Source organism: Crassostrea angulata, chromosome 5 (assembly GCF_025612915.1).
Source record: "Crassostrea angulata isolate pt1a10 chromosome 5, ASM2561291v2, whole genome shotgun sequence".
Classification (NCBI taxonomy): Eukaryota; Metazoa; Mollusca; class Bivalvia; order Ostreida; family Ostreidae; genus Magallana; species Magallana angulata.
Window position 1 is genome coordinate 37,787,870 of NC_069115.1, and position 10,394 is coordinate 37,798,263.

Sequence of the window (10,394 nt, forward strand, 5' to 3'; positions counted from 1 at the left end):
GCACTATAAATTGATTATTTTTAATGAATCGTATAATGTATTTTTTGTAACTTATTGTTAATGTCTATTATTTATAATGAATAATAGTATATTGTAGGACAATGCATATTATCTTAACACGAAACAACTCACCATGCAGATACACAATCTCCATCTTCAAATTTTTGACTGTTAACGTACATATGTAAATGTTGTTAATTAAGTTTTAGCTTAATCAAATTGCAGTTACAATGTAGGTTGATATTTCACATTTTATTCTCTGAAGTTTGATTTAAGAAATGAAGACAATAATTTTTCTATTGATCGACGTATCAAAGAAAAAATTGACCGGAAAACTAGCGCATTGATGAAAAAGTTTTCCGGTCAATTTTTTCTTTGATACGTCAATCAATAGAAAAATTATTATCTTTATTTCTTATCATTTAATAAAACATTTTCAAATAAAAAAATGTGAAGCGTCATTGATCAAAAATGTAAATAATGTAAATGAAGCGGCGCGTATGAATACAAAACAACCTCAGCAACAATATTCAAAATGGATGCGCCTTCAGCTGATCCAGAGCTATTGAGCTGAATTTAATCGATTAAACACAAATAGTGACTTAAAATCTGAACCGGCTGAATTGAAAACGAAAGGAAAATACATGCGATAGCTTGTAATATTATTCACTGTGCAGAAAAACTTGTAACAAAACTAGTTTTCATGTGAGATCGCTGGAATATGCAACTGGACATAACAATCCAATGAAAGGCGATCGTGGACGAAAATAGCTGATATGTCGACAAAGAATAGTATGTATAAGCGACTTTTGTAAACGTTGTGGTAACTAGATAGCCAGTGGTGTACTTAAATGGTATATCAGCCGCTTGGAATGCGCAGAAGGAGTTGATGCATCACTCATAGCTTTTTTACGACGCTTATTCTGATGACCGATCATGTACGTGTGTAAATTTAAAAATTATCGTTACCAAAATTGAACAGCAGTGTTACCGTGAAAGTTTATAGCCCTTGTTCGTTATAATATTCCTGGATAAGGAACAGCCAGCCTTGCTGTAAATGTTGATTGATCTTCAGCAGACGAAATCGTGAGAAGACGCTTAATTTTCTATTTTGTGAATCAAATAATGCGTTGAGTTTTTTTTTTTTTTTGGAGGTTAAACTTTCAAGTTTTTATATTCACAAGATTGCATTTTGTTTCCTGACAATAAAACAGACACAACTTTACATTTTGTTGACAGTGTTTATCTTGGAAATTCCCGTTCTATAAATAGTGTTAGATCAGAACAGTTGAGAAAAGTAGATCCGGCAAAAAAGAAATTTTCGACCAATCAGAAGCGCCGGTATCTCATCAAACGAATAGATATTAAATGATAGTTTTGTCAGACAAACAGGGTCGAATTGAAATTCTAAACACCTTTTAATGTTTAATCAAATAAACATTAAATCTGACTACTTTGAGTGTTCTTCTATCAATAATGAATTTTATTGACAATATTTTCAAATTTAAAAAAGGCTAGTATTTTGAATATTTACTAAATTAAGATTTAAATGTAAGTAAGTGCGGCATATTTTTGACAATCAACATTTTGAAAATTATTTATTTATTTAATTATCTAGTTTAAAATGTAACTGCCATGCATACATGTATGATTAAGTTCAGACTTACAGGTGCCCATTTACGACGGATTGCCATACTTAGGAAGAAATTATGATATATCTTTAATTAATTAGACTAAGAAATTGTAAAAAAACAAATTGACAGGATATTGAATAGTTTGAAACGCACAGGACAAATGTGTAATAATTCTGTAACTGCTGTTTATTCCATTGTGCAGATGATTGCCTTTTAAACTGTTACATCGTTAGAATATAAAAGAATTTCAAGTTTGTATATTATTTAAGTTAGGTAAAATATCATGTATCACAATTAACCTTTCACAGAGAGATAACCCAATTAAAAGTTCATTGCCATGACAGTACATACGTAGCACCCAAATTGTATCAAAAATATCATGCAGAGTAAAGCCTTATTTGTTATTACAATAACTGTCGAATAATCTATTTAATTTGATTAATACATTCTTTCTAAATGAATGGATTGCAAATTTGGTTGTGACAGGCTTGCCATATAATCGAGTTAAATGTGGACACGTTTGATGATTATCATCAAAAGACGATATAAAAGCGGCGAATAGCTACGTTATCGAGAACGAAATCAAGGTAACCCAGTTTTTGATCACCCTGTCTTGCGGCTTTAGTGTCAAATATTAAGGAAACCGACCTTAAATGTTTCTGAAGAGCCGTTGGGTATTACCTACTACTGTGGAGCAATCAGTTTCAGTATGGTGTCCGGTATATCGTGAGATACCAAACTTAATTGGGGGTCTATATGGTACATCTGGAGAAATGTTTCTAAAATTCGTTCAGGAAGGCTAAGCTGAGGACAGCGGCTCTGTGCTAGCTTGGGGGAATAGAATATTGTCTTTGAGGTATATGCCAGTTATATTTTTATTCTTGCATTAAAATGTGTGTGCTTAAAATTTGTTTTACTTAGTGCTGAGGTACTAGTAAATAATATTGATACAAATCTTAAATAATTTTTAAAATGCTTACAAGTACATATAAGTGTGTAAGGCATATGCATATAAATAAGTATGTAAAATAAGTATTTTTAATATTCACTCAATGATAAAAAATAGTAATTTTAATATTCGCTGAATAAGTATGTAAAATAAGTATTTCTAATAATCGCTAAATTAAGAAAAAAAGGGAAGTAAACGCTGCAAATTTGTCTAATTCAGCATTTTAAAAAGCATTTGTTTACATGTATTTGATTATCTGTTTAAAAATAACTGTCATGCATACATACTTAGGAAGATACCATGAAATGCCTTAAATCAGACCAAGAAATTGCAAAAAACAAATTGACAAGATATTGAATATTTTGAAATGCACAACACAAATGTGTAATAATTTTATTGTGTAATTGCTGTTTATGATTCCCTCGTCAATGCATTGTACGATTTAAACATTACATCAGTGGAATATAAAAGAATTTCAAGTATGTGTATTATGTAAGTCAGGTAAAATAACTGAACTTTTACTGGGGTCAACCCGCGGTGAAAAGTTTATTGTGATACACATGTATATACGTTACACTTAAGTCTTATCAAAAATATCATGCCGAGTAAAACCTGAATTATTATTACATTAACTGTCGAATAATCTATTAATTGGAATAATACATAACTCATGCTTTCTAGTAAGTAAATGGATTGCAAATTTGATTGTGATGGACTTGCCGTAAAATCGATTTAAATGAGGACGTTTTCAAAAGACTTGATAAAAGCGACAAATTGCTGCGTTGTCTAGAATGAAAATAACCTAGTTTTCTGTTACCCTCTCTTATTGTGTCTTTAGTATTAAATAATCAAGAAAACCCACTTTGTTTGTGAAGAGCGCTTCGTCATTATCTACCACTGTGGAGCATGTCAGTTCCAGCATGGTGGCCTGTATATTATCGCAAGATACCCTACTTCTGATATACAGGGTACATTTGGAGGAACGTTTCTTAATTTTAACATTTAGGAAGGTGAATCTAAGGACAGCGGTATTGTGCTGGCTTGGAGGAATAAAATATCTTCTTTGAGGCCTATACCTCTTGGATTAAAATTTGTGTGCTTAACATTCGTTTAACTTTAGTAAAGAGGTAAATTATATTGATACGAATGTTGAATGATTTTTATAAGGCTTACAAGTACATTTATAAATGTGTATAAATAGCGTAATCTAAAACGTTCAGCAGTGTAAACAAATTTATTTAGATGACTAGATGGTCTTGGTTATTTTTAGATGGAATTCAGAGGAGCTCTAATTAAATATATAGAAAATACCCAAATTTAAAGGGTCAAACATATAGATTTGTTTCACTCAATAATTGTTTAGGGCTAAACAAATCATATCCTAAAATTATGAGTAGATCTGATGATTGATGTGTTGACCTCACAGCCCTCTTAACTACTAACATTAATTATTGATTTTTTTTAAAATCTCTGAAGCAATGAACAGATTTTATTCGGAAAATGAACTTGTGTCATTTTGTATTCCAGTACTTAGTTTCTTTTTTTTCATGCGTGAAATATGCCCTAGTTTTCCTCCTAGTGCAAACACCATTATATGTTTACAAACAAATCTTATTTTGGACTCAATGGATAGTACTGGGTCTTTTTCAGCTGCATCGGAATGGCTACATTAACTGTCAGCTCTCGCAGTTTAACTGTGTCTGCCGACGATAAAAATACGCAAAATGAACCAATTTTGGATAATGAAATGGAACTCGAAGCGGAGGAAAACCACCCTTCAGACGAACATTCCTCAACAACACATGTGTATAAGAGGCGATGGATCATTATTTTGTTATACTGCCTCTACGCCATGACAAATTCGTATCAATGGATTCATCTCAATATCATAGGAAACATCGTCATAAAGTATTACAGAGAAAGTCTCCCGGACGATAAATTCCAGAGAGAGACAACGCTGGATTGGTTGTCCATGATTTATATGATAGTGTATATTCCGCTAGTGTTTCCAGGAACCTTCTTGTTGAAGAAAAAGGGAGTTAGGGTTTGTCTCGTGGCAGGTGCTTTCCTAAATGCTCTGGGAGCGTGGTTAAAAGTCGCCTGTGTTTCTCCGGACCGATTTCCGGTTCTAATGTTCGCACAGACCGTTTGTGCAGTGGCACAAATATTTACTCTTGGACTTCCCGCTAAAATCGCAGCGGTTTGGTTTGGGCCAAATGAGGTTTCAACGGCTACGTCAATAGGGATATTTGGATTCCAGGTATTTCTACATTGGTAATGAATCAATTTCAATTTCATTATCAAACCCTTTAATGGGTTAACTGAATGTATTGACTTTTTGTCTATTTTTTTTACTAACTGTAAACCAACTTTTATTCAGGTGCGAGAAAATTTTGGGGACATTTGCAAGAGCCTTATCCCTATTATTATCGCCGCGATCTTGTCCTCAAATGTCTCTTTTATATAGATTTTTGTTGTCATTTTCCAGATATATCTTTTTGGTATCGCAAAAATAAATCTCTGCGAACCAAATTATGGTCCGATAAATCGTAAGATAAAGGCGTAAACGTGGTGTACAGTGGCTAAGCTTCATTATTTTAAAAGTTGTTGCATTACAGATAGGCGTGGCAATAGGATTCTTGGTTCCACCAATTGTTGTCCCAAACAGCGAATCTCTTGATGATATTGGCAGTCACCTCAATATCATGTTTTATGCAGGGGCTGGCTTTATGACATTCCTTTTCATTCTTGTTGTTATAAGTGAGTTTACGCTTGTCTAATTACACTTTTTTCGCCATATTTCGGTTCCAGATATCTATACCGATCAGACCCAACCTTACACCAGAGTAAACCCCAACTAAACCCCGGGTTTACTTTTTGGGTTCACTTGGGGTTTACACTGGGTTTACTTTTTGAAAATTTTGGTCCACTCGGGGTATACTTTGGGTTTACTCGGGGTTTTACTTTGGGTTTACTTTGAAATTGCTTTTAAGGTCATCTGTATGCACTGAAGTGTGAAGCAGACTAGTATTTTATCTTACCATCCTACTGCCCGTTATCCCTACCCTTGTATATTCTGAAGTAAACCCGAAGTAAACCCAGAGTAAACCCGGAAAGTAAATCCAGGGTTTAGTTGGCTTTTACTTTCTGTTAGGTTGGGTCTGATCGATACTGTACATATATTAGCATGTACACATACAGTGTACACTATATTTCATCCTTTCTAGCAATTCGGCACTTTCTATTCAATTGCTAATTACTTTTGGGCACGAGACATAGTTTTGTATGTGACATCTTAATAAAAAGATAATTGTAGCGACTATGAATTAAAAGCAAGTCAAACTAATGTATACGATGTGAATTATCTATCATTACTCATTAATCGTATGTCCGATATAAATGTATTTCAATATAATATGTGACGTTGATTAGCTACAGTTGTACCAAATAAATACGATAGTATATACTAGACTCTTCAAAACCACCTTTTAGAAAAATACTTAAGTCGTGTTTATGAACATCTGTGTTCAATTATGAAAAAATGAGAATAACAAGCCTTCAACCATCTCAAAAATTATCCTTTTATTCTTCACATTTCATAATCTAGAAATATCTGAAAATATTGACCACTATTTGTAGTATTTAAAGAGAGACCACCCAAACCCCCAAGTCGTGCCCAGATGTTAGCTACACAGAGGGTACAAGAGGAGCACTATGGGAAAACACTCCGGAATCTCTTCAAAAATGTCGGGTTCGATCTTCTTGTGGTAACATTTGGTAAGACCATCCATCAGAAACAATTCTTTATTTGCCAATTTGGTTTGGTCGTGTATTGATTAATGACTATATTTAGTCTTTTAGAACCATTTTAACAAGACCTTGGACTTTCCGTAGGACGTAGCTATCTATTTCTTGCGTCAAAACAAGTTGAAAATGATGCGGTTTCAAGCGAAATATACACCGATTGCGTAGTCTTGGCTCAAAAGCTAGACAAATCTTGTTGATTTCAAAGAGCCTTGGCTGAGAGCCCAGCACTGAAATACCCATGCATATGACACTTTGCTTTTTGACACAACTACTTAAGTCCAAGCTCTTGTTAAAATTGTTTTATTGGAATTTTTTTTCTTATTTTTGAAAAAAAAAATAAAAAATAAATTTGTGTTCCTCAAACATTGTTTGAATTTCCGCAGGTGTAAACACAGGGTGTTATTATGCTATTTCTACCTTGCTGAATCCAATCGTCTTGGAAACTTTTCCCGTAAGTATATGACATGTACATGTACATGATCACATAACTGTGTGTATACCCGATAAAACAGTTTAGTACGCATAATTTATGTACTTGTTATATACTAAACTGTGCATCAATACACACACAAGAGTAAGTTTTCATTACTTTTTGCAATAATGCAGATTCCATAAGTTGCATTGTTTAGCAGGAATACATTAAATTAAAATATTAAATGTAAACAAAAGTCAAAAGTTGCGCTGAGGCATACTATTCTTTTATGGTTAGGGTCATGAAAAAACTGCAGGACAAATCGGTTTAACGATTGTATTGGCAGGAGTTGCTGGATCCGTCGTCGCAGGAATTTGGCTTGACAGAACCAGGACTTACAAGTAAACTTGAATTATTTTTAAGTGATAACTGCGGGTCTGTAGCTCCTGGACTGAAACACTGGATGGACGACAGTCCCCCTCATAGTAAGAAAAACTCACGGCGGACAAAATATTGCGCAAGTTTTGAACAAATAAGCCACATTTACATACAAATTCTGTGGGGTGAAAATAGTACCTTAAGTTTAAACATTTTAGGCAATTTACTAGTAATATTGCCTCTTCAATTGTCCGATTTTCTCTCAAACACGATAACCTACCTCGGAAAAAAAGTATGTTAAATTCACGTCGAGATTGGGAATCGCCTTTCAGTTTTAATACGGGACTTGGGACTGTGTTGAAAAGAATATCAGAGACAATTAAAATGACATCTGTATGAAAATGTCCGAAAAAATGTTTTGGAATCAATTTTTTTTTACAGAATATTAGTGTGATTGGAAGTAAGACTAATCAGTCCAAAACTAGCGCAATTTTTGTGCGCCGTAAATTGCAGGGTTTGTTTTATCATGGTAGGCACTGTAGTGTCCAGGTTGTTCATCCGAATTCTGTTCACACCGAGAGCTACAGACCTGCAGCTAGTTTAAGTGACTTTTTTTTCAAATTTTTAATGAAAGTATAATAGTATTGTTTTTCAAATTGATATTTTCATTAATGCCTTGGAAAAACAATTGGAAAATGAACATTGATCTCTTAGGATTAAATAAATGGGTTTTTTTTTCTAATGGCCTTTGACTTTTAATTCAGTAAAATTTTACACCTGTTTGTAAACCTGCTTTGATATACTGAAAAATTAGCTTATCTTTATGATAGAGGCACAACTCTTGGAATTTACCTGTTCTCTTTGGCTGGAATGTTGATCTTCACTTTCACCCTAAGGCTTGAACTAATATGGGTTGTATTCCTGTGTGCGGGAATATTTGGGTGAGAAGTTTCCGTATGAAGATCTTATTGATTTAATTTAGCCACAGCTTCAACCTTTCATGTAAATTTAAACATATTTAAAATTTTCATTTATTATGATTAATATTATTACTTTTGTTACTTAATATAATTTTTTATAGGTTCTTTATGACTGGATATTTGCCCGTTTGTTTTGAATTCGGCGCTGAAATAACTTATCCGGAATCCGAAGGAATATCATCTGCTTTACTTAATGAGTCCGCAGAAGTAAGTAAAATTAAATTTATGGGGCAGTTTTTGCTTCTGTTAACGGTGATACACAGTAAATTTCGATATTTTGAGAAATTTATGGGTTTTTTAAGTTGCTGATTGTTTTTATTTTCGCAATTTTGAAATAAAACATAACTCAGCACAAGGTAGAACTAACTCAAGTATAGATGCATTCTAAGATATAATGTTATAATACTTTATATAAAAATTGACAATTTCATCGTGTTTTAAAAGATATTAACTATTTCTTCCTTTCAATAAAGTTTTTCGTTAAGTTCAATTTTTTATACAATCAATCCAGAGCACATGTATAAATTATTATACAATTATGCTTTTAGCTTTAGAATCTAAAATAGGGGAAGAATATACTACAAACTTTGGGGGAAAAAACGATGATGGTAGTTTCAAACGGATATTCTTAATTGAAGCATAAATATTGGAATTCCCTCCATACGTGGCTTGTTTTATGTACTTTGTACAACGAACTGAGTTGCAGTATGATATCGAAATTATGTATGAAATAGTGCATAATGTATGAACTTGAAATGAAACCAGCATAATTATGTCATTTTCGCATATGTTTAACGGTGGTTTATGTTCAGAATATCACTATTGATAGCTTTTTGGGATCATCTTTACCATTGGATGTCGAGCCATGATGAATAAAGTTGGAACGTTTGGTTTGAATCTTCTGATATCCGGCGCTCTCTTTTTAGGATCAATATGTACAGGTGAATAAAGACATAATGTTCAGCTCATATAATATCCCTCAAAGTTCATTAACGGTGGGATTTTTTTTAATATTAAAATCAATTCAATCGGCGTTGATCAGACATGATAAAGAACTTCACAGGCCTCATACATAAAAGGGTATGAATGTGTTTATGTCTTTTGTCTTATGTCTTAACTCTTAAGTGTTCGGTTTTTGTTTTCTTCCAGGATTTATTAAAGCTGACTACAGACGGCAAAATGCTGAAAAGAAGGTACATGTGGACCCCTGTATTATTAGATTACTGTATTTCAATAAACTGAAATCATTTAATTTAGCTCTGCAATATAAAATAGTCTATATGAAGAAATTATCGAGGGGATTAAAAAATATTTGCATTTTGTCTCTCGGCTTCTCGTGTGCATGCAAAAATTGTTGATAGTTATAATTGGTCTTTTTTTTTCTTTTATAGATATTACGACAGTTGGATGATGCCATAGAAATAAACGTGACAAATACAGTGTCTGAGAAGACCCGGATGACAGAAACAACTGATTGAAACACAGCTAGAACATCAGATTTTTATAAAGAAGTCGTACATGTCATAAACTTTCGCATTCAAGGACGTGTGTACATGTTCAGAAGTGAAACTTAAAACACCATTCAAGTTTGCTTTTCTTTTTCATTTTTGAAATTAAATGATGTTGCTGTTTAAAGTGTTTTGAGACATCTTCATATTGTGAGTTAATTCCTATCGGGAAAAAACACAACAAAATCAAGTTTAGTTTTATAATTTGTCTTTCTTTCGCTAAATTGTTTTCTGACAATGTAGCGCATAGAGTTAGAGCGTTATTCTATTTTTCCAAAGAACATATAAACGTTCATGTATCTTTGGTCAAATATTTAAAAATTGAAAGATCCTTAATTGGTGAAAGAATTCTGATTATCATATCATAAGAAATAATTAGAACTGAAATAATCTCTGTCAAAGGTGCTTTCAAAATATTAATGCAAAAATAAAAGCTTTTAAAAGTTAGAAATTTTTCAAAGTATACTTTGAATTTGTTGATTCATATTATGGCCCTACGCGATTATTTTACCTTCTATTGTTTACGACAAAACTCAAAAAAATGTACAGTTCTATCAGTACAAGTTTCAAGCACAGATGTGACGATGTTAACAATAGGTCGCTTCACAACTTATATGTAGCGGCTCTGGAATTGAAAAGAAAAACAGGGATTGTTTGCAAGTTAATGGCCTTTATTTTAAATCCAAACTTAAACTATAAAAAGGATAAAGTTAAAAAATCCAACAA

General features: G+C 32.8%; 1 protein-coding gene across 2 annotated transcripts; it reads left to right on the forward strand.

Moving 5' to 3' along the window:
- Positions 1 to 2,261: 2,261 nt before the first annotated feature.
- On the forward strand, positions 2,262 to 9,859 carry LOC128186386 (feline leukemia virus subgroup C receptor-related protein 2-like). Of its 2 annotated transcripts, XM_052856196.1 has the most exons (11): positions 2,262 to 2,490; positions 4,234 to 4,843; positions 5,202 to 5,343; positions 6,223 to 6,360; positions 6,774 to 6,841; positions 7,100 to 7,203; positions 8,011 to 8,121; positions 8,262 to 8,367; positions 8,990 to 9,101; positions 9,310 to 9,353; positions 9,552 to 9,859. In XM_052856196.1, exons 2-11 carry the CDS (start codon positions 4,244 to 4,246, stop codon positions 9,636 to 9,638), a joined length of 1,512 nt encoding a protein of 503 aa, XP_052712156.1. In that variant the 5' UTR covers positions 2,262 to 2,490; positions 4,234 to 4,243; the 3' UTR covers positions 9,639 to 9,859. The 2 variants fall into 2 exon arrangements, with proteins under 2 accessions (XP_052712156.1, XP_052712157.1); XM_052856197.1 differs by lacking the exons at positions 2,262 to 2,490; positions 8,011 to 8,121 and having other exon boundaries at positions 4,137 to 4,843.
- Positions 9,860 to 10,394: the final 535 nt, after the last annotated feature.